At 42.0% G+C, this 26,205-nt stretch overlaps 1 protein-coding gene across 2 annotated transcripts in view; it reads left to right on the forward strand.

Moving 5' to 3' along the window:
* LOC128686644 (uncharacterized) overlaps nucleotides 1-26,205 on the forward strand; it is a 158,341-nt gene that overhangs the window by 73,886 nt on the left and 58,250 nt on the right. For both annotated transcript variants that reach the window (XR_011391894.1, XM_070084240.1), the window contains exon 3: nucleotides 14,132-14,296. Coding sequence is in view for 1 of the 2 variants with exons in the window: in XM_070084240.1 (XP_069940341.1) it covers nucleotides 14,132-14,296 (165 nt within the window). In the remaining variant the exon portion in view is untranslated. The remainder of the gene's footprint in view (nucleotides 1-14,131; nucleotides 14,297-26,205) is intronic.

The following is a 26,205-nucleotide window of genomic DNA, read 5'->3' on the forward strand; positions in this document are numbered from 1 at the left end:
CCTCCCCACTACTCTCCCATATAGCCACAGTTCCTCCTCTACCTCCCCCCCACACTGACATATACAATACTAACCTAACATACAGAATTACATAGGTTTCCCACTCTGAGGCAATCAGGATAAAAAAAAATGGGTTGCCAGAGAGCAACAAGAAAACCCAAGGGACAGGAGGAGGGAACTGCAAAGGAAGATTGGGCAGCAGAGCTCACATAAAGGGAACAAGAATGGGAAAAGAAACTAGAAGAACTTAGCATGAGAATGGAAGAGAGGATAGACATGGAAAGCAGGAAGTGGGAGGTGAAAGTCAAAGCAGCAGAGGCCAGGATACAGAGCTTAGAAGAGGAACTGGAAAATCTGAAACAGCCTAAAGAACTAAAGAACATTTTGGGATTGACAACAGAGACTGCTACCTCAGCCACAAATAAGGGGACTGTAGGGACAGAAGGAGCAAAACTGCATGTAGAAGCTCTATCAGTGGAGACTGTAGTAAATGAAATACCTAAGCTATATGTGGAGGCCCTAAAAGACCACAACAGAGCCCAGGGAAAGCCGAGAAGGGAAAATGACAGGCCACTGAGCCCATGTACAGTAGCTAGTAAAACTGAAGAAAGGAAAGCTGCAATGGAGGAAAGCAAATTGAATGAGGGGATACACAGGGATATGCAGTGGGAGAATGAAAGGGTGAGGTCAGTCTTTGTGTATGGGCTACAGGAAGTTGAAGGGGAAACATATGTAGCAAGAAAACAAGGGGAAAAAAAAGCAATTGAAAGCATCATGAAAGTAATCGGAGAAGACGACATGACCCAGCTGGAAAATTTTCGGAGAATAGGGGGGTTTGTAAAAAAAAGAACCCGGCCAGTGAAAGTGACCTTCAAGGCAGAATCGACTCGGAACAGGATACTGTGGGAGAAAGCACGATTAAGGGACATGCCGGAATACAGGAAGGTGTATCTCGACCGCGACAGAACACAAGACGAAAGGCGGAAACTGAGAGAGATGATACAAAGGCGAAAGGAGGAAAGAGAGGGGATGGAGAAGAAAGACAGGAGATCCCAGACACAGGAAGAAGATCAAATACAACCTCCCTCACAGCTTCCTATAGAAGCCTCCCAACCAGGTCAACCCCAGTGCAGCCAAACACTCTAAACCAAAACACCCATGTCATATCCAATGCCCCCACCCACTACATTACAAACTCCACCCCCACAGCAACCACCCATAGTTCCTTATCAGGTCTCCCACTTCCCCAACCCCAATACACCTCCCAGACCACAGTCTTAGAAAATAAGTTGAAGGTATGGTATACAAATGCAGATGGAATAACAAATAAGTATGAGGAGTGGCATGAAAGAATCAAGGAGACATCCCCAGACATAATAGCACTCACAGAAACAAAACTCACCAGAATAATAACAGATTCAATCTTTCCACCCGGATATCAAATCCTCAGGAAAGACAGAGGGAGGAGAGGGGGAGGAGGAGTTGCACTGCTCATTAAAAGCCAGTGGGGTTTTGAGAAAATGGAAGGAATGGATGGCACGGGTGAAAGGGACTACTTAGTAGGAACAATCCAGTCTGAGGGACATAAGGTGATAATTGCAGTAATGTACAACCCACCACAGAACTGCAGGAGACCAAGAGAAGAATACGATGAGAGCAACAGAGCCATGGTCGACACACTAGCCGAGGTGGCCAAGAGAGCACATGTGGGGGGAGCAAAGTTACTAGTTATGGGTGATTTCAATCACAAGGAGATTGACTGGGAAAACCTGGAGCCCCATGGGGGTTCCGAAACATGGAGAGCCAAGATGATGGATGTAGTACTGGAAAACCTCATGCATCAACATGTTAGAGACACTACCAGAGAGAGAGGAGAAGATGAACCAGCAAGACTGGACCTTGTATTCACCTTGAGTAGTTCAGACATTGAGGATATCTTGTATGAAAGGCCCCTGGGAGCTAGTGATCATGTGGTTCTGTGCTTCGACTACATAGTTGAGCTCCAAGTGGAGAGAGTAGCAGGAATAGGGTGGGAAAAACCAAACTACAAAAGGGGGAACTACTCAGGCATGAGGAACTTCCTTCAAAACATTCAGTGGGAGAGGGAACTGACAGGAAAACCAGTACAAGAAATGATGGACTATGTGGCAACAAAATGCAAGGAGGCAGAGGAGAGGTTTGTTCCCAAGGGAAACAGAAATAATGGGAAGAACAGAACGAGTCCTTGGTTCACCCAAAGGTGTAGGGAGGCAAAAACTAGATGTACTAGAGAATGGAAAAGGTACAGAAGAAAGAGAACTCAGGAAAATAAAGAGATTAGCCGAAGAGCCAGAAATGAATATGCACAGATAAGAAGGGAGGCTCAGCGACAATATGAAAATGACATAGCATCGAAAGTCAAGACTGACCCGAAGCTGTTGTACAGCCACATCAGGAGGAAAACAACAGTCAAGGACCAGGTAATCAGACTGAGGAAGGGTGATGGGGAATTCACAAGAAACGACCAAGAGGTATGTCAGGAGCTCAACACGAGATTTAAAGAAGTATTTACAGTGGAAACCAGTAGGACTCCAGGAAATCAGAACAGGGGGGTACACCAGCAAGTGCTGGATGAGGTACATATAACCAAGGAGGAAGTGAAGAAGCTGCTATGCGAACTTGACACCTCAAAGGCGGTGGGACCAGACAACATCTCTCCGTGGGTCCTTAAAGAGGGAGCAGAGATATTGTGTGTGCCATTAACAAAGATCTTCAACACATCATTTGAAACTGGGCAACTCCCTGAGGTATGGAAGATGGCAAATGTAGTCCCAATTTTTAAAAAGGGAGACAGACATGAGGCACTAAACTACAGACCTGTATCACTAACGGGTATAGTATGCAAGGTCATGGAGAAGATCATCAGGAGGAGAGTGGTGGAGCACCTGGAAAGAAACAAGTGTATAATTGACAACCAGCATGGTTTCAGGGAAGGAAAATCCTGTGTCACAAACCTACTAGAGTTTTATGACAAGGTGACAGAAGTAAGACAAGAGAGAGAGGGGTGGATCGACTGCATTTTTTTGGACTGCAAAAAGGCCTTCGACACAGTTCCTCACAAGAGGTTACTGAAAAAGCTAGAAGATCAGGCACACATAACAGGAAAGGCACTGCAATGGATCAGAGAATACCTGACAGGGAGGCAACAACGAGTCATGGTACGTGACGAGGTGTCAGAGTGGGCGCTTGTGACAAGCGGGGTTCCACAGGGGTCAGTCCTAGGACCTGTGCTGTTCTTGGTATATGTGAACGACATAACGGAAGGGATAGACTCAGAAGTGTCCTTGTTTGCAGATGATGTGAAGTTAATGAGAAGAATCAAATCGGATGAGGATCAGGCAGGACTACAAAGAGACCTGGACAGGCTACAAGCCTGGTCCAGAAACTGGCTCCTTGAATTTAACCCTGCCAAATGCAAAGTCATGAAGATTGGGGAAGGGCAAAGAAGACTGCAGACACAATATAGTTTAGATGGCCAAAGACTGCAAACCTCACTCAAGGAAAAAGATCTGGGGGTGAGTATAACACCGAGCATATCTCCTGAGGCGCACATAAATCAGATAACTGCTGCAGCATACGGGCGCCTGGCAAACCTACGGATAGCGTTCCGATACCTCAATAAGGAGTCGTTCAAGACACTGTATACCATTTACGTCAGGCCCATACTGGAGTATGCAGCACCAGTTTGGAATCCACACCTAGTCAAGCACGTCAAGAAATTAGAGAAAGTGCAAAGGTTTGCAACAAGACTAGTCCCAGAGCTACGGGGATTGTCGTACGATGAAAGGTTGAGGGAAATCGGCCTGACGACACTGGAGGCCAGGAGGGTCAGGGGAGACATGATAACGACATATAAAATACTGCGCAGAATAGACACGGTGGACAAAGACAGGATGTTCCAGAGATGGGACACATACACAAGAGGTCACAATTGGAAGTTGAAGACTCAGATGAATCAAAGGGATGTTAGGAAGTATTTCTTCAGTCATAGAGTAGTCAAGTCGTGGAATAGTCTAGAAAGTGAAGTAGTGGAAGCGGGAACCATACATAGTTTTAAGGCGAGGTATGATAAAGCTCATGGAGCAGGGAGAGAGAGGACCTAGTAGCAATCAGTGAAGAGGCGGGGCCAGGAGCTATGACTCGACCCCTGCAACCACAAATAGGTGAGTACAAATAGGTGAGTACACACATACTCACACACACGCACACACACACACACACACACACACACACACACACACACACACACACACATACACATACACACACGCAACACACACACACACACAACCGAGGAAGAAGTGAAGAGGCTTCTGAGTGAGCTAGATACCTCAAAGGCAATGGGGCCAGATAACATCTCCCCATGGGTATTGAGAGAGGGAGCAGAGGCGCTATGTGTACCCCTAACAACAATATTCAATACATCTATCGAAACAGGGAGATTGCCTGAGGCATGGAAGAAAGCAAATGTAGTCCCAATCTTTAAAAAAGGAGACAGACATGAAGCATTAAACTACAGACCAGTGTCACTGACATGTATAGTATGCAAAATCATGGAGAAGATTATCAGGAGAAGAGTGGTGGAACACCTAGAAAGGAATGATCTCATCAACAGCAGCCAACATGGTTTCAGGGACGGGAAATCCTGTGTCACAAACCTACTGGAGTTCTATGACATGGTGACAGCAGTAAGACAAGAGAGAGAGGGGTGGGTGGATTGCATTTTCTTGGACTGCAAGAAGGCGTTTGACACAGTTCCACACAAGAGATTGGTGCAAAAACTGGAGGCCCAAGCAGGGATAACAGGGAAGGCACTACAATGGATCAGGGAATACTTGTCAGGAAGACAGCAGCGAATCATGGTACGTGGCGAGGTGTCAGAGTGGGCACCTGTGACCAGCGGGGTCCCGCAGGGGTCAGTCCTAGGACCAGTGCTGTTTCTGGTATTTGTGAACGACATGACGGAAGGAATAGACTCTGAGGTGTCCCTGTTTGCAGATGACGTGAAGTTGATGAGAAGAATTCACTCGATCGAAGACCAGGCAGAACTACAAAGGGATCTGGACAGGCTGCAGACCTGGTCCAGCAATTGGCTCCTGGAGTTCAATCCCACCAAGTGCAAAGTCATGAAGATTGGGGAAGGGCAAAGAAGGCCGCAGACGGAGTACAGTCTAGGGGGTCAGAGACTACAAACCTCACTCAAGGAAAAAGATCTTGGGGTGAGTATAACACCAGGCACATCTGAAGCGCACATCAACCAAATAACTGCTGCAGCATATGGGCGCCTGGCAAACCTCAGAACAGCATTCCGACATCTTAATAAGGAATCATTCAGGACCCTGTACACCGTGTATGTTAGGCCCATATTGGAGTATGCGGCACCAGTTTGGAACCCACACCTAGCCAAGCACGTGAAGAAACTAGAGAAAGTGCAAAGGTTTGCAACAAGACTAGTCCCAGAGCTAAGAGGTATGTCCTACGAGGAGAGGTTAAGGGAAATCAACCTGACGACACTGGAGGACAGGAGAGATAGGGGGGACATGATAACGACATACAAAATACTGAGAGGAATTGACAAGGTGGACAAAGACAGGATGTTCCAGAGATTGGACACAGTAACAAGGGGACACAGTTGGAAGCTGAAGACACAGATGAATCACAGGGATGTTAGGAAGTATTTCTTCAGCCACAGAGTAGTCAGTAAGTGGAATAGTTTGGGAAGCGATGTAGTGGAGGCAGGATCCATACATAGCTTTAAGCAGAGGTATGATAAAGCTCACGGCTCAGGGAGAGTGACCTAGTAGCGATCAGTGAAGAGGCGGGGCCAGGAGCTCGGACTCGACCCCCGCAACCTCAACTAGGTGAGTACAACTAGGTGAGTACACGCGCACACACACACACACACTCACACACTCACACACACACATACACACACACACACACACACACACACACACACACACACACACACACACACACACACACACACACACACACACACACACACACACACACACACGCACACACACGCCATGGAGTTGTCAGGAAATGGAACAATTTGGAGAGTGATGTACTGGCAGCAGGATGCATACACAGCTTTATAAAAAGATGCGACAAACCTCATGGAGCAGGGAGAGAGTGAACCTAGTAGCAGCCAACGAAGAGGAGCTGTGAATCGACCCCTGCAACTACAAATAGGCGAGTACACACACAAACAACAGACTCTGGTGGCCAGAGACTGGCTGGACCGTGGCTAGCAGCACGTACTTGGTTGTGCTCTTAGTCTTTCACCTGTGCTGGTTAAGTAACTAGCAAGCTGCCACCTGCATTACAACCTTCATCCTGGGGCCTCACAGGGTATATACACCCGCTATATATTAATAAGAAGAAATAACAGCATCAGTTGTATGAGTATCGAATACGGTGTACATTACGTATGACGTATTACAGTTTCTTGAGATCACTGCTAATGTAACGTTTCTAAATGTAACTTAAATATCCGTAACGTAATGTAAAACTGTTATTTTTACTTAAATCAGGGGAAAGCGATTATAATTTGGTAATGGGGTTTAAAGCCGGTCGACTACACGAAAGTCATTAACCCCTTCACCACCAGTCAAGAATACTTTAATATCTAAAATGGGGATTAAACTCTCAGAGTATATACACCGAGACATAAATCCCTCGGTTTATATAGTTATCTCATGCGGGGGGGAGTGGGGATGCTAAGCCTGAAATCTTCATAGGGTTTGGGGAATGGGAGGTAATCAGATTTGACTCAAGGAAACGGAAGGAATCCCCAACCACTTAGCTCAGTAGCTTATCACCAGGCATCAGGACACTTCCCTTCCAGGGACCAGTGCAAGCAGCTCAACGTAGGCACTAGGATTTACACACCCTGAGGTGTCTCGCAGTATATATATATATATATATATATATATATATATATATATATATATATATATATATATATATATATATATATATATATATATATATATATATATATATATATATATATATATATATATATATATATATAGAATTATGTGGATTAAAGTAAAGGTTGGATGCGAGAAGTGGGTCATAATAAGCGTGTATGCACCTGGAGAAGAGAGGAATGCAGAGGAGAGAGAGAGATTTTGGGAGATGTTAAGTGAATGTATAGGAGCCTTTGAACCAAGTGAGAGAGTAATTGTGGTAGGGGACCTGAATGCTAAAGTAGGAGAAACTTTTAGAGAGGGTGTGGTAGGTAAGTTTGGGGTGCCAGGTGTAAATGATAATGGGAGCCCTTTGATTGAACTTTGTATAGAAAGGGGTTTAGTTATAGGTAATACATATTTTAAGAAAAAGAGGATAAATAAGTATACAAGATATGATGTAGGGCGAAATGACAGTAGTTTGTTGGATTATGTATTGGTAGATAAAAGACTGTTGAGTAGACTTCAGGATGTACATGTTTATAGAGGGGCCACAGATATATCAGATCACTTTCTAGTTGTAGCTACACTGAGAGTAAAAGGTAGATGGGATACAAGGAGAATAGAAGCATCAGGGAAGAGAGAGGTGAAGGTTTATAAACTAAAAGAGGAGGCAGTTAGGGTAAGATATAAACAGCTATTGGAGGATAGATGGGCTAATGAGAGTATAGGCAATGGGGTCGAAGAGGTATGGGGTAGGATTAAAAATGTAGTGTTAGAGTGTTCAGCAGAAGTTTGTGGTTACAGGAAAGTGGGTGCAGGAGGGAAGAGGAGCGATTGGTGGAATGATGATGTAAAGAGAGTAGTAAGGGAGAAAAAGTTAGCATATGAGAAGTTTTTACAAAGTAGAAGTGATGCAAGGAGGGAAGAGTATATGGAGAAAAAGAGAGAAGTTAAGAGAGTGGTGAAGCAATGTAAAAAGAGAGCAAATGAGAGAGTGGGTGAGATGTTATCAACAAATTTTGTTGAAAATAAGAAAAAGTTTTGGAGTGAGATTAACAAGTTAAGAAAGCCTAGACAACAAATGGATTTGTCAGTTAAAAATAGGAGAGGAGAGTTATTAAATGGAGAGTTAGAGGTATTGGGAAGATGGAGGGAATATTTTGAGGAATTGTTAAATGTTGATGAAGATAGGGAAGCTGTGATTTCGTGTATAGGGCAAGGAGGAATAACATCTTGTAGGAGTGAGGAAGAGCCAGTTGTGAGTGTGGGGGAAGTTCGTGAGGCAGTAGGTAAAATGAAAGGGGGTAAGGCAGCCGGGATTGATGGGATAAAGATAGAAATGTTAAAAGCAGGTGGGGATATAGTTTTGGAGTGGTTGGTGCAATTATTTAATAAATGTATGGAAGAGGGTAAGGTACCTAGGGATTGGCAGAGAGCATGCATAGTTCCTTTGTATAAAGGCAAAGGGGATAAAAGAGAGTGCAAAAATTATAGGGGGATAAGTCTGTTGAGTGTACCTGGTAAAGTGTATGGTAGAGTTATAATTGAAAGAATTAAGAGTAAGACGGAGAATAGGATAGCAGATGAACAAGGAGGCTTTAGGAAAGGTAGGGGGTGTGTGGACCAGGTGTTTACAGTGAAACATATAAGTGAAAAGTATTTAGATAAGGCTAAAGAGGTCTTTGTGGCATTTATGGATTTGGAAAAGGCGTATGACAGGGTGGATAGGGGGGCAATGTGGCAGATGTTGCAAGTGTATGGTGTAGGAGGTAGGTTACTGAAAGCAGTGAAGAGTTTTTACGAGGATAGTGAGGCTCAAGTTAGAGTATGTAGGAAAGAGGGAAATTTTTTCCCAGTAAAAGTAGGCCTTAGACAAGGATGTGTGATGTCACCGTGGTTGTTTAATATATTTATAGATGGGGTTGTAAGAGAAGTAAATGCGAGGGTCTTGGCAAGAGGCGTGGAGTTAAAAGATAAAGAATCACACACAAGTGGGAGTTGTCACAGCTGCTCTTTGCTGATGACACTGTGCTCTTGGGAGATTCTGAAGAGAAGTTGCAGAGATTGGTGGATGAATTTGGTAGGGTGTGCAAAAGAAGAAAATTAAAGGTGAATACAGGAAAGAGTAAGGTTATGAGGATAACAAAAAGATTAGGTGATGAAAGATTGAATATCAAATTGGAGGGAGAGAGTATGGAGGAGGTGAACGTATTCAGATATTTGGGAGTGGACGTGTCAGCGGATGGGTCTATGAAAGATGAGGTGAATCATAGAATTGATGAGGGAAAAAGAGTGAGTGGTGCACTTAGGAGTCTGTGGAGACAAAGAACTTTGTCCTTGGAGGCAAAGAGGGGAATGTATGAGAGTATAGTTTTACCAACGCTCTTATATGGGTGTGAAGCGTGGGTGATGAATGTTGCAGCGAGGAGAAGGCTGGAGGCAGTGGAGATGTCATGTCTGAGGGCAATGTGTGGTGTGAATATAATGCAGAGAATTCGTAGTTTGGAAGTTAGGAGGAGGTGCGGGATTACCAAAACTGTTGTCCAGAGGGCTGAGGAAGGGTTGTTGAGGTGGTTCGGACATGTAGAGAGAATGGAGCGAAACAGAATGACTTCAAGAGTGTATCAGTCTGTAGTGGAAGGAAGGTGGGGTAGGGGTCGGCCTAGGAAAGGTTGGAGGGAGGGGGTAAAGGAGGTTTTGTGTGCGAGGGGCTTGGACTTCCAGCAGGCATGCATGAGCGTGTTTGATAGGAGTGAATGGAGACAAATGGTTTTTAATACTTGACGTGCTGTTGGAGTGTGAGCAAAGTAACATTTATGAAGGGATTCAGGGAAACCGGCAGGCCGGACTTGAGTCCTGGAGATGGGAAGTACAGTGCCTGCACTCTGAAGGAGGGGTGTTAATGTTGCAGTTTAAAAACTGTAGTGTAAAGCACCCTTCTGGCAAGACAGTGATGGAGTGAATGATGGTGAAAGTTTTTCTTTTTCGGGCCACCCTGCCTTGGTGGGAATCGGCCAGTGTGATAATAAAAATATATATATATATATATATATATATATATATATATATATATATATATATATATATATATATATATATATATATATATATATATATATATATATATATATATATATATATTTATTTATATTAATCGCTCTTGTAGGTATTACATTATTTTTGACAGGTGGTGAACAGATTACATGCAGCCTTAAAGAGCCTTGAAATCCAATCAACTATCCAACTGCAGGCACCACAGTCTTGGATAATCAGGAAAAAGTTGTAAAAACTCGTCAAATTCCTTCCCGAGAACACGACTCTTGCGGTACTTCCATCCTCAATATTTAGAGAGCGGCTGTATGACTGAAAATGTAGTATTGGGACATTTGCTAAGGCGACGTTTTGCCCGCCAGGGACTGTTCTGATCCAGGAGCTTTAGCAGTGGTTAGAGAGTTGGGCCTGTCAATTTATGGACCATGGTTCGAACCTCAAGCCCATCATTTATATATATATATATATATATATATATATATATATATATATATATATATATATATATATATATATATATATATATATATATATATATACTGTCCCTTGATGGGGAAGGAAAGGGGGTGCCATGATGCTGGCAAAGAGCTCTTGAGCCAAGGAATTAGTGCTACCCTACCCTCGTTATATCAAACGTAATTTCCTCCTATTCATTATTATTGGTTTACCCATAATGGTGATTAATAATAATAATAATAATAATAATAATAATAATAATAATAATAATAATAATAATAATAATAATAATATCCTGGCTGGATCCTTGCACTCACCCAAGAATGCTCACACCTTCACCTACCCCCCCACAACCAGCTGCCTCCCCCACCTAACCTCAAGGTTCCACCTTGTCTGCTTGTGATGACAACGCACACTGAAGTGTCTAACTGATGGCAACTACACGGACAGTACGTGCTCACTGACCTTGACTTTCACGTGCTTGCCAGAAGAACGTGGTAAGCAGTGAGTCCCGTGCGCGAGTTGACGTTGTTATCCTGGACTTAGTTTATTAGGTTTAAGACCTGTCAACTGCACGAGTGTCTTTAAGTTTGTATATCGCTTGTACACCACCAGTCAACTATACTTTAATTTTAAAATAGGGACAGGATATATATCCTGAGAGGTACATATCTCTCATTGTAAATTCACTGAGAGTTTTCTTAATCTCTAATTTACGGATTAAAGTATTCTTGGCAGGTGGTGAAGAGGTGAGATGCAGCCTTGATCAGCCTCGTGTAGTCGATAAACTTTAAGCCCAATTGATCACCCAACCAACCAACCAACCAACTGTGGAAAGGTTTCGTCATTCATGGGCGAAACGTTTCCTTTAATGTCACGAACTGTACACAAGTATTCTTTTTTCACAGTTTGTCGATATCACCACAACATTAACAACCAGGTTACGTTAGGTAAGGTTCGTCAGGAAGCAGGACAAGTATTTCCTGAGTCGGGTCTTATCATATGATGACCCCACAGCTGGAGCTTTTGATCATCTGACCGAGGCCTTCCCCTGGCTTACTGGTCCACCCCTTGAACATCCACGTATTGTTATGCTAGAAAGGTCGCAGTGTTCTCTGTTCTCCTGAAGTGTTTACAAGGATGATAGTTGTGTGGAAAGAGAAGCTTGAACTGCTTTGTATGCAGTTCGCCTGAGCCAAAGGGATTATAAGAACGAATTCCTTCAGTGTGAAGGTAGTGAATTACTGGAGTATATAATAAAGGGATGCACTGGTGGTCGGTTCAAACAAGAGGACTGAAAAAAAATAAGGCGGAGCCCAAGAGCAAGAGTTCAGCCTCCCACAGACACTCTTAGGCGAATACAAACGCATGTACACATTCGCGATCATACACATCAAAAATTATACTAACAATTACTCGTATAATCATGCACATGAGTTATATGGTATAAACCTTGGTAATAAATACCGACAAGTTGGTTTAGAAAGACACGTAAGCAAACACTATAACATATTTATTAGAAAACGTTTCGGTCCTGGGACCTTGATCACTTCTAACATACAGAGGTAGAAAGACATTATATATATAGGCGGAGTTATATACAATGCCGATAAGATGCAGAATTAGACATGTGCAACATCTGGGTATCCATTTGTAGACTTTTCTCCATTCAGTGGTTTTTTCAATACAAATTTAAGGACATAATGGGAAGACTGTAGAAATTTATACAAAAGACGAGGTAATCAGTCCCTCAGCCTTGGAGTTGGTGAAGAGCACCGTAGTCTTCAAGATTACTTCGACTTTTGTATATAGTTCTACAGCCTTCCCATTATGTCCTTGAATTTGTAGTGAAAGCCACTTGATGGAGAAATGTCTACAAATAAAGGTACCCAGATGTTGAACGCGTGTCTAATTCTTCATACAATTATGCCTGACCATCCAGTTATTCACAACCCCTTCTCCCATCCCACACACACACATACTCTTCTCTCTCATATGCAAATTCAACTTTAATTATTGCACTCGTGTCACCACTAAGAGAGAGAAGGATTTGTTAGGAAAAAACAGCAAGGATTCAGGGTCGGGAAATCCTCCTCTCACGAACCTTCTGTAGATATACAACAGAACTGTAATAATGGTATTAGAAACGATGCCTGGATCAAATTAATTTTCTTGGTTACAAGAAAATTTTCGTTTCAGTATTCCCCTTCATTAGAGTCTAGTCCAGACTAGAAAATAACTAAGCACACAACTGAAAGAGAAAGTGGTAAAATGGATCAGGGAGTATCTGAAGGGCAAGAGACAAAGAGTAACATTGTTAAGAGGAAGTGCCAGAAACGGGTGTGCCTTACGAGCGGGGTCACTCAAGGATTGGTACCGCTACTGTTTCTAATATCGTTTCACGATTCTTATGTGTATCTGTCGATGATGAAAATTGATGAGATTGATAAATGAGGAAGCTACGGCTTGCACCTTCCTTCAGTTTAGGTTCATTTCAACAGTGAAACAGTGAACAGGCTACATCGTACTGTGGCAGTTTCAGTGATATTTCATTCTGTACTATTAACACTATATTAATAGACATTTTGTCTATCTCGATGTATGTAAAATCCTATTACCTGGAGTTTACCTGGAGAGAGTTCCGGGGGTCAACGCCCCCGCGGCCCGGTCTGTGGCCAGGCCTCTGGCAGTTGTTTTACATCGATAAATTCTTCAGTTGTGCATGTATGGTGATTCCACTGATTTATCATTCTTACTTTTTAGTACTGTTTGAGATATTTTGATAATGCAGATCAGCGAACATCACAGTAAATAAATCACATGAGCTGGGCAAAAGTCCTATAACCATGACATCATGTGAATGTATAAAGTATAGTGATACCGACAAGACGTAGACAAAGACACTTACGTACAGTTCAGGACACTCATTAAAGAAAGAAGTCACTCGTGGCGAAATGTTTCCTTTTTACGTCCCGAATAGTACGTGTCCTTTTTTTTCACACATGCCAGGTTGAAATTAAGACACATGTGCAACATCTGGGTATCTTTATTGTAGACGTTTCGCCATCCAGTGGCTTTATCAATACAAATTCCAGGACATAACTAGAAGACAGTAGAACTATGTACAGAAGATGAGGTAATCAGTCCCTCAACCTTGGAGGGACTGATTACCTCATCTTCTGTACAAAGTTCTACTGTCTTCTACTTTCATCTTGTCGGTACTGTATACCAGTCTTGTACATATGCCAGGTTAGCAAGTCTACATGCTGCCTTCATATCGTGTACATGGTCTTGTAGGACACTGTACACGATATACGTCAAATCAATCATAGATTATACAACACCAACAGGGAACCCACAACTGATATATGTTTAGAAGTTAAGAAAGTCTGAGGAGTTGCTACTAAACAAGCTCCGAAGTTGAGGGGTTTTGATTCTGAGAAGTAAAGGAAATGATTAGAGAAGGCACGGGTAAGACATGATCACTGCTCAAAAGATACTCAGAAGATTTGACAAAGCGGAGAAGAAAACTCAACGATACACAGTTTCAAGAGTAAGTATGATAGGTTCCACGAGTCCCGGAACCAATGACGCAAGCAAAGTATATAACTAGGCGAGTACACACTATCATGCAACTCACCTACTCTCGTCTTACCTTCCAGAGACAGCGTCATTCAGACAGTCACCTCGGCCAGGAGTTTGGTGGCCAGCAGCCTTCAACAGGTGCGAGCTGGGGAACACGCCCTTACCTCCCTCGCCACCCACTCCCACCATGATGCCCACCCCGACGCTCACCCTGATGCCCACTCCCCATCTATCACTACCAAGTAGGTTCCCTCTGTGAGCTACAAATAATTTTGTATTCTGACAGGGCCTATTTTGAACGATCTATTTTTTTATTAATTATTTTCTGAGTGTTGATTGTAAATCCAACGATGGTATGTGAATTTACAAGATATTTAGAAAACAAAAAATAATTTAAATATTTTCTAAAGTAATTTGCTGCGAATAAAAATAATATGTGCAAAGCTATTTGGGAAGTACTGTAGACAAGATTTATACAAGAACACCTGTCCACTCTAGATAAGATTATCCAGAACAGTTCTCCAAGGCACTCTCCTAGCACCTCTTCTGTTTCATATCCTCATGACAGACAGATAAATACAGCCACATCGTCGTATCGTATTTTAGGGACGATAGCAAAATAAACTTGAAAATATTACGAACACAGGTACAAACAGAAGGTCGGTGGTACCTGGATGTGAAGTGGATCACCAAGAAAGGAAGTCACTGAATAACAGAAGCGAAGGCAGTTAACAAAAGTAGATTTCTGAGTACTCGTTTATTCCTACCACTAATATTTATTGTATTTACAATGTGTGTAGCAGAAGAGCATTGTAGGCAGATACTATACTTGTAACTGACATAATAAGAGAGAGAACACTGAGAGCATTGACTCGTAGATTCATACAAGAGAGAAAAGTATGTAATCAGCCAGAAATAGTGAGAGACTGTTCTCCAGACCAGAAGGTAAATATAATGTCAGGTCGTCTTGAGGTCAATCCCGCTCCCAGATAAGTTGATGTTTAAAGCTGGCAGCCACTGATAGCACAGTTGTGGGACCCCAACTACTGTGACAAATAAGGAAGTGCAGAATAAACTCTCTGAGAAATAGGGGCACCATATACGTAATTAGAGAGCAAGTATCCTTCAGGCCCAAGACTCTACAATCAGCAAATATCAGAAATATTTCCGGACCAAAGGCAGACGTGATGAATAATTAAGGATGTGATGGCAGTGTTGTCTGCGGGCCGCAAGCAGCAACAGTATGGTGAGAGTAAGACACATGTGCAACATCTGGGTATCTTTATTGTAGACGTTTCGCCACCCAGTGGCTTTATCAATACAAATTCTAGGACATAACTTGAAGACAGTAGAACTATGTACAGAAGATGAGGTAATCAGTCCCTCAACCTAGGAGTAGGTGCGAACAGCACCATAGTCGTGGAGATTCTGAAGCAGAAGAAAGAATCCTGGCGCTTATATAGTAACGTCAGGTGTAGCAGACGAGGGCATATTCACTGGTAGGCGGGATTCCCCAGTGGAAGTAGGTCCTTCCCAAAGAGATGGGTTAGTTGTAGTAGTAGTTGTCGTAGTTGTGAAGGTTATGTACATGTCCTCAGAATTAAGATTCCATGATGTTGCAGTGTCTGACAAGTTGTGTACGAATGGTATATAATACCGACAAGATGAGAGTAAGACACATGTGCAACATCTGGGTATCTTTATTGTAGACGTTTCGCCATCCAGTGGCTTTATCAATACAAATTCTAGGACATAACTTGAAGACAGTAGAACTATGTACAGAAGATGAGGTAATCAGTCCCTCATCCTGGGAGTAGGTGCGAACAGCACCATAGTCATGGAGGTGCTGTTCGCACCTACTCCTAGGTTGAGGGACTGATTACCTCATCTTCTGTACATAGTTCTACTGTCTTCAAGTTATGTCCTAGAATTTGTATTGATAAAGCCACTGGATGGCGAAACGTCTACAATAAAGATACCCAGATGTTGCACATGTGTCTTACTCTCATCTTGTCGGTATTATATACCATTCGTACACAACAGTATGGTAAACCAGTCAGTGAAAAAGGGAAGTTGGGCTTCAGGTAGAGCCACGAAAGGTGACTAAGCAAATTTGGTAACAATGAGCGAGTGAGTGATTGATAGTCAGCGAGTATATTAAAGGGAGTGAATGAGATAGTGAACGAGTGAGTAAGCGAGTGAGCACAGAGTTGAGAGTGTAAACTTAGCAGGCGACATACATGTTCAACGTACCATGACTCTCCACCTTGTTCCTGTATTGTGAACTTTGCTGTTGGTCAGAGTTTCTCCACAAGACGAGTCTGTCTTGCTCCTAGTTCTTGTTTCGGTCAGTATTCACCGCTATTAGTGTCATTAAGCCAGTCAAGTGGAGTCTGCGAGAACACTGAATGAATAATGAACAAAGAATCAAGCTCCCAATCATATAAAAAAAAATCGTAATAAAAGATTGTTAAAATCGTTTCATAAAGTGATTGTGACGCATTGACACGGCCGTGTCAATGCGTGCCACGAGAATATCAAGCAGTTCACTTTACATTTTCAGTGAGATTACAAAATCCAAACATCAAAACTCCAGATAGACAAATAGGTTTATATATTTAGACAGATGATTGCTAATGTAAATAGTTGTAAATTTGACTGAATATATATAATATATAGGATAATTATCACAATCACAAGTATTTTCAGAGGCTTGTACCCGGTGGCGCAAGATACCAGCCTAAGCGCATTGAAAAGAATAATTAAGTGAATAGAAAATAAAGTGTATACCACGTGTTAGCTTTTGGATTTACCATACATTCCCATCACAAAATGTATTTGCCATTATTTACTCTATTTACGGCTTCAGACACTCATATATAAAGAACTGACTCGAGTGTAAACTATTTTGAAGTTTGTGAGGTTATCAAACTTCAGGGATGTCCCTACATGCATGGTAGCCTACCCTGGGGTTCCTTTCCTCACCCTGACTTGTAGACCTCCAGTACAAACTAACTGTCATCCCGTATGCGAATGGTGCACTCCTTCCGACAGGATACAAGCTACCAGGCTTTAAGGCTGGTTATTGATGGCATGCAAGACTGGGGTTATATGTGATGCATATCGATTATAATATTGTACTCGACGTGTACCATAATAGTGTATAAATGTAAATGTTAGTTAAACAAGCTATTTCCGAAACATGCCGGGAAGCCTAGCTAACAGTGGATACAGTTCAGAAGAAATACAAAGCATATAACAGAAAAATTATCGCAATTATTATTCACTAGGAAAGCAGTAATAAAAATAAAGATTAAAGAAATAACCAGAAAATACTACTTTACAATAGTCAACAGAAGATAATTTTTACATTCATTGTGAATAACATAGATTCCATCTTCACGGACACTCACTTATTTCTCCACCTTAATAGCCCATATTTAGGATTAGGGCATCATCGATATGGGGCGAACAGTGACATATAACTTAAATGAAGCTCGTGTGTCGATAGGCTTCGAACTCAATTAACCAGTCAACCAACCAACCTTCAGTAAACATCAGTTGTCTTAAATTCGCTTCACCTTAAGAGGGAGTGGAGAGGCAACAGTTATCCCACAAACATGCAAATTACACACACCGGCTGACCATCCCTCAAGGTAATCAACTCTCCGAGGAGATCCACAATTACTGCATTATCTGCAAAACACATCTGTCAAATGACTCATAATAGAGAGTGAGGAAATTTCAATGGACTGGTGAGGCGTACGGTGGGCAAAACGTTTTCATAATAAGGTTTCCTAACTTTGCAAAAGTCTCTCTTTTATAAGAACATAAGAATATAAGAACGAAGGAACACTGCAGAAGGCCTACTGGCCCATGCGAGGCAGGTCCAAGTCTCCTACCGGCTTAAGCCAATGCACCCAACCTAGTCAGGTCAGGTCACATTGACTTAAGGGAGGAACACGGCAACCGACCTGGTAGCACAAACTATCAGGTCCAACTCACACCCACCCACATCCACTCATGTATTTATCCAACCTATTTTTAAAGCTACACAACGTTCTGGCCTCTATAACTGTACTCGGGAGTTTGTTCCACTCATCCACAACTCTATTACCAAACCAGTACTTTCCTATATCCTTCCTCAATCTGAATTTTTCCAACTTAAAACCATTGCTGCGAGTCCTGTCTAGGCAAGATATTTTCAGCACACTATTTACATCCCCTTTATTTATTCCTGTCTTCCATTTATACACCTCAATCATATCCCCCCTAATTCTACGTCTTTCTAGAGAGTGCAGATTCAGGGCCCTTAGTCTATCCTCATAGGGAAGGTTTCTGATACATGGGATCAACTTTGTCATCCTCCTTTGTACATTTTCCAGAGAATTTATATCCATTCTGTAATACGGTGACCAAAACTGTGCAGCATAATCTAAATGAGGCCTAACCAAGGATGTATAGAGTTGAAGAACAACCTGAGGACTCCTATTATTTATGCTTCTTGATATGAAGCCAAGGATTCTATTAGCTTTATTGCGAACACTTATGCACTGTTGTCTTGGTTTCAGATTACTGCTAACCAGAACTCCTAAATCTTTTTCGCAATCCGTAATATTAAGATCTATATTATTTAGTTTATATGTGGCATGGTTATTGTCCTGTCCAACATTTAGAACTTTGCATTTGTCTATATTAAACTGCATCTGCCACTTCTCCGACCACTGCATCAGTCTATTCAAATCTTCCTGGAGTGCTCGAATGTCCTCGTCAGAATGAATTCGACGGCCTATTTTGGTGTCATCGGCAAACTTGCCGATGTCGCTCTTTATGCCCTCATCTATGTCGTTTATGTAGATTGTGAACAGCAGGGGGCCCAACACTGACCCCTGTGGAACACCGCTCGTGACGCTTCCCCACTCTGATTTCTCCCCATTTATGCAAACTCTCTGCTGCCTATTTGTCAACCATGCCTCTATCCAGGAAAAAATTTCTCCTATTCCATGTGCCTTAATTTTCCTCAATAGTCTCTGATGTGGGACCCTGTCAAAAGCCTTACTGAAGTCCATATACACAATATCATATTCATTACCATGATCTACCTCCTCAAATACCTTAGTGAAAAAAGTTAATAAATTCGTAAGGCAGGAAGGCACCTTTGTAAAACCATGCTGAGATTCGTTGATTAATTTATGCTTTTCAAGGTGGCTACGAACTGCCTCGGCAATTATTGATTCCATAAATTTTCCCACTATGGAGGTTAGGCTTATTGGTCTATAGTTCGAAGCTAAGGACCTGTCACCTGTTTTGAAAATAGGTATCACATTTGCCATTTTCCACTTATCTGGCACCATGCCAGTTTGTAGTGATATGTTGAAAAGATTAGCCAAAGGTTTGCTAAGCTCCTCTTTACATTCCTTTAGAACCCTTGCATACAGTTCATCAGGGCCTGGGGATTTGTTAGGTTTTAATTTATCTATTTGCCTAAGGACCATGTCACTTGTGACCCTAATCGTGCACAGTTTATTATCGTCCTGTTCTACATAATTTATCATTACTGGAATATCGCTGGTATCCTCATGTGTAAAAACTGAGAGGAAGTATGTGTTAAAACTTCTACACATTTCCTTATCACTGTCAGTGAGCTGACCCAAGGAACTTTTGAGTGGGCCTATCTTGTCCCTGATCTTCTGTATACCTGAAAGAATCCTTTTGGGTTAGTCTTCGATTCTCTTGCAACTTTAACCTCATAATCTCTTTTTGCTTTTCTAATTCCCTTTTTTATTTCTCTCTTTAACTGAATATATCGATTTCTTAATTGCCCCTCTCCTCTTTTGATTTGCCTATATATGCCTCTCTTTTGACCAATCAGATATTTTAATCTATTGTTCATCCATTTAGGATCATTTTTGTTTGATCTGATTTCCCTATTTGGAACATAATTTGACTGAGCAGCTAGAACTATGCCCTGGAAAGCACCATATCGGCAACCATCACCACCTACCTGACCCTTAGTCAGGTCATTCCAGTTCAGCCCACCTAAGTAATTTTTCAGTCCTATGAAATCAGCCAAGCGAAAGTCAGGGACGGAGACTTGATTGCCATTATTTGGGGAATTCCATGATATATTAAAACTGAGTGATTTGTGATCACTTTCCCCAAGCTCATCATTAACCTCAAGATTATTAATTAGTGTTTCCCTACTGGCAAGAACCAAGTCAAGGAGGTTATTTCCTCTAGTTGGCTCTGTCACAAACTGTTTTAAAAAACAATCCTGGATCGTATCAAGAAAGTCACCTGACTCTAAATTTCCTGTCAAATTGCTCCAGTCAATCTGTCTATAGTTGAAATCTCCCATTAGCACAACATTTTCGTATGTAGATGCCTTACGAATTTCGTCCCATAGAAGTTTACTGCACTCCCTTTCAAGATTTGGGGCCCTGTAAATCACACCCAAAATTAGTTTTTCTCGGCCCTCGAGAAGCTGTAACCAAACAGATTCAGTGGCTGACGCTTCTGCTTTTATATCTTGTCTAACACAACAATTTAAATTGTCTCTGACATACATCGCTACTCCACCACCCTTCCTGTTGACCCTGTCAGTGTGGAATAATTTATAGCCTTGTATGTGACATTCAGAGGGCATCTCTCTATCTTTCAGATTGAGCCAGGTCTCTTTTATAGCAATAATATCTATGTTTCCTGCACTTAACATAAGAACATAAGAACATAAGAAAGGAGGAACACTGCAGCAGGCCTGTTGGCCCATACTAGGCAGGTCCTTTACAATTCATCCCACTAACAAACATTTGACCTACCCAATTTTCAATGCTACCCAAGAAATAAGCTCTGATGTGCAAGTCCCACTTAAATCCAACCCATCCCACTCATGTATTTATCCAACCTAAATTTGAAACTACCCAAAGTCCTAGCCTCAATAACCCAACTAGGTAGACTGTTCCACTCATCTACTACCCTATTTCCAAACCAATACTTTCCTATGTCTTTTCTAAATCTAAACTTATCTAATTTAAATCCATTACTGCGGGTTCTCTCTTGGAGAGATATTCTCAAGACCTTGTTAATATCCCCTTTATTAATACCTATCTTCCACTTATACACTTCGATCAGGTCTCCCCTCATTCTTCGTCTAACAAGTGAATGTAACTTAAGAGTCTTCAATCTTTTTTCATAAGGAAGATTTCTAATGCTATGTATTAATTTAGTCATCCTACGCTGAATGTTTTCTAACGAATTTATGTCCATTCTGTAATATGGAGACCAGAATTGAGCTGCATAATCTAGGTGAGGCCTTACTAATGATGTATAAAGCTGCAGTATGACCTCTGGACTTCTGTTGCTTACACTTCTTGATATAAATCCCAGTAATCTATTTGCCTTATTACGTAAGCTTAGGCATTGCTGTCTTGGTTTAAGGTTGCTGCTTACCATAACCCCCAAGTCCTTTTCGCAATCTGTATGGTTAAGTTCTACATTATTTAACTTATAAGTGCTAGGGTTATGGACACTCCCGAGCTTCAGAACCTTGCATTTATCTACATTGAACTGCATCTGCCACTTTTCTGACCAAGAGTAGAGTTTGTCTAAATCCTCCTGAAGTTCCCTAACATCTACGTTTGAATCAATTATCCTACCTATCTTCGTGTCATCGGCGAATTTGCTCATATCACTAGTAATTCCTTCATCAAGATCATTGATATATATTATAAACAACAACGGGCCCAAGACTGATCCCTGTGGAACGCCACTTGTTACTGATCCCCACTCGGATTTAACCCCATTTATGGACACTCTTTGCTTCCTGTCTGTGAGCCATGATTCGATCCACGAGAGCACCCTTCCCCCAATGCCATGAGCTGCTACTTTCTTCAACAGTCTTTGGTGTGGAACTCTATCAAATGCCTTACTAAAATCTAAGTAAATAATATCAAATTCTTTATCGTGGTCAACAGCCTCAAAAGCTTTACTGAAGAAAGTTAATAAATTAGTTAGACAAGACCGGCCTCTTGTGAATCCATGCTGAGTATCATTAATCAAGCTATGCTTATCGAGATGGCTTCTTATAATCTCAGCTATAATTGACTCTAGTAATTTGCCTACAATTGAGGTCAGGCTTACTGGGCGGTAATTTGATGGTAACGACTTGTCCCCTGTTTTAAAAATAGGAATTACATTAGCCATCTTCCACATATCAGACACTGCACCTGTTTGAAGAGATAAATTAAAAATATTAGTTAATGGTTCACAGACTTCCATTTTGCATTCCTTTAGAACCCTTGAAAAAACCTCATCAGGACCCGGTGACTTATTTTGCTTCAGTCTGTCTATCTGCTTCACAACCATTTCACTAGTGACTGTGATGTTACATAATTTATCTTCTTCTGATCCACTATAAAAATTTATTACCGGAATATTATTAGTGTCTTCCTGTGTAAAAACCGAGAGAAAATAATTATTTAAAATCGAGCACATTTCATTCTCTTTGTCAGTAAGATGCCCATAGTTATTTTTAAGGGGACCTATCTTATCTCTGACTTTTGTTCTATATACCTGGAAAAAACTTTTTGGGTTAGTTTTAGAATCCCTAGCAACTTTAATTTCATAGTCCCTTTTAGCTTTTCTTATCCCCTTTTTAATGTCCCTCTTAATGTCAATATACTGATTCATAAGATGACCCTCGCCTCTTTTGATACGCCTATAAATTCCTTTCTTATGCCCTAGTAGATATTTCAGCCTATTATTCATCCATTTTGGGTCATTTCTATTTGATCTAATTTCCTTATAAGGGATAAACGTTCTTTGAGCAGCATGTATTGTGTTCAGAAAACTGTCATATTGATAGCTCTCTTCGTTACCCCAGTCAACAGATGATAAGTGTTCTCTAAGCCCATCGTAATCTGCTAAGCGAAAATCTGGGACTGTTACTGAGTTATCCCTACTATCATTCTTCCATTCAATTCTACATGTAATTGATTTGTGGTCGCTAGCACCCAGTTCCTCTGAAACTTCTAAATTATTAACAAGGGATTCATTGTTTGCCAGAACTAAGTCAAGCAGGTTATTACCCCTTGTAGGTTCTGTCACAAACTGCTTCAAAAAACAATCCTGAACTACTTCTAAGAAATCGTATGATTCTAAATTCCCAGTCAAGAAATTCCAATCAATATGATTAAAGTTAAAGTCTCCTAGAATTACTACATTATTGTGCCTTGTGGCCCTAACAATTTCCTCCCATAGTAGTCTCCCCTGGTCCCTATCTAAATTTGGGGGACGGTATATCACACCTAAAATTAATTTTTCATGTCCCTCTGAAAATTCTATCCAAACAGACTCTGTATGTGTTACTTCAGACTTAATACCTGTTTTTATGCAACAGTTCAAGCGATCTCGGACATACAATGCCACCCCACCCCCCTTCCTGATACTTCTATCTACTTGGAACAATTTAAAACCCTGAATGTGACATTCTGCAGGCATGTCCCGACTTTTTGAATTAAACCACGTCTCAGTAATGGCAAATACATCTATGTTACCTGCACTAGCAACTAGTCTCAACTCGTCCATCTTATTCCTAGCACTGCGACTATTTGTGTAATAAATATTTAATGACCCTCCTATCTCTTTACCCTTTCTGCTCCTTTCTGTTATTCCACTAAACCTATTACTGTCATTGTCAATTAGTGCCACTGGCTTTCCAATATCCTCCTCATTTTGCCTATTACTAGTTCTCCTAGTACTCATGTTACTACCCTGCGACTTCACAGTTTTCCCGCCAAAACCCATACCACTAACTATTCCTAGTTTAAAGACCTAACAGCTCCCTCCACTGCGTTGGCCAGTGCTCCCACCCCACACCTAGACAAGTGAACCCCATCCCTGGCATACATGTCATTTCTGCCATAGAAGAGGTCCCAGTTGTCAATGAATGTTACCGCATTTTCCTTACAGTATTTGTCCAGCCAGCAATTGACACCAATTGCTCTGGACAACCATTCATTTCCAACTCCTCTCCTTGGCAAAATGCCACATATGACAGGTTTCCCACCCTTCTTCCTAATTATCTCTATTGCTGACCTATACTTGCTAATCAGGTCCTCACTCCTACGTCTGCCAACATCGTTGCCTCCAGCACTGAGACAGATAATAGGATTGCTCCCATTACCTCTCATGATGTCATCCAGACAGCTAACAATATCCTTCATCCCAGCCCCAGGAAAACATACTCTCTGCCTCCTACTCCTATCCTTCAAACAGAATGCCCTATCCATGTACCTAATCTGGCTATCCCCAACAACAACAATGTTTTTACCTTCCTTGGCGTCGTCCGTAGTGATGCTCCGAGTAGTCGACTCACATTCGCCAGGTAGCATTACACCACTTGTAGAATTCGTCATGACGTTCTCGATGGTCTTCGTTGGGGTTTCTAGGGATGTCTCACTCACGTCTGCCAATGCTTCCTTGGTGCTCGTTGTGGCATTCCCAGTAGAACACTCACATTCGTCAGGTAGCACCGAGAATGAGTTGGAAGTTTCCACGGCAGTCTTCTGGTTTCTCGTTGTTTCTGCCTCTCCAACCGTTTTCTTAATCTTCAGCTTGGTTCCATGTTGCCCGGCCACTGACCAAGCTCCCCTCTTAACCTGGGGACTCACAACAGGTGGATTACTACAAATCCTCTTGTTCTCCTCCGTTAATCGCCGTATCTCCAGTTTAGCAACTCTGAGTTCTTCTCTCAGCTGCTGGTAAAGCTGCTCAAGAGAGGGCATCCTTGTTCAGATTCACAGAGAGCACACAAACAGGTCTTCACAGAGCTAAGTACACGTCACCACTTGCAATTAATCTTAGCTCATCTATCTTATTTCTTACACTCCTGCTATTAGTATAGTAAACCTTAAGTTAGCTAGTCCCTTGCTGTCCTCTGCTGTCCCCCTTTGTTTGCTGACCTGATCTATTGTCTTTATTTATAACTTCATGCTGAATGCCTTTTATACATTTACTGATTCCAACCCTAGTGTTGCAACCTGCTTGTTTTCCACACACACCCATACCTCTATCTTCTATCAGTTTAAAATCATAGGCATTTCACCAATGGCCTTCTCAATTGAGTTTGCAAGTGCTACCACCCCAGCCCCAGAGAGATGTACCCCATCCCTTGCATACATATCATGTTTGCCATAAAATTTGTTCCAGTTGTCAATGAATGGGATTGCAAGTTCCTTGCAGTATCTGTCTAGCCAGCAATTTACACCAATTGCCCTAGACAACCACTCATTTCCTACTCCCCTTCTAGGCAAGATGCTACATATGATTGGGACCCCTCCCTTAGACTTAATGAAATCTATAGCTGACCTGTACTTACCTAGCAGCTCTTCTCTCCTACCCTTCCCAATATCATTTCCACCAGCACTGAGACAAATAATTGGCTTGTTCCCATTACCTGACATGATATTATCCAGCCTGTTAACTATGTCCCCAACACCAGCTCCAGGGAAGCACACTCTATCTCTCATCTTCTTATTCCTATTACAAAAAGCACGTTCAATATATCTTACCTGAGAGTCACCAACCACAAGAATGCGCTTACCTCTGTTAGCAGGGGCAGTAGTACCCTTACCTTCACTGGCCACTGAAGTACATTCATCCTGAAGAACAAGAAGCGATTTCCTACCTTCAGATCTTCACTCTTAACTTTCCTTATTCTGATTCTCCTCCCATTACTGGTTACCACTCGCCACTTGTAGCAGGTGCTGGACTGCACCTCACTGCTGGTAGCCGTTGCTACCTCCCCACCTACAGCCTCCTCACAGCGAGAGACAGACTGCACCTCACTGCTAGAAGCCTCATTCCCCACAACTCCAGCCACCTCACACTCTCTCCCAGACCCATTGAGGTGGACCTTCAGCCTCCTAATCTCCTCCTGGAGAAGCAAGACCTCCTCCTTCAACTCTCCAACCTCAATTTTTAAAACACTGCAGAAGCAAGCCATGCTTTGTAACCGTCCACGCTAATCCCCAAAGCAGCTCATGGTCTGTGACCTCACGTGACGACTGACCACTGAACACTGACGACTGACCACTGAACACTGACGACTGACCACTGAACACTCGTTGTTATATACCTTGTTAGAAATGGA

Source organism: Cherax quadricarinatus, chromosome 12 (assembly GCF_038502225.1).
Source record: "Cherax quadricarinatus isolate ZL_2023a chromosome 12, ASM3850222v1, whole genome shotgun sequence".
Taxonomy (NCBI): domain Eukaryota; kingdom Metazoa; phylum Arthropoda; class Malacostraca; order Decapoda; family Parastacidae; genus Cherax; species Cherax quadricarinatus.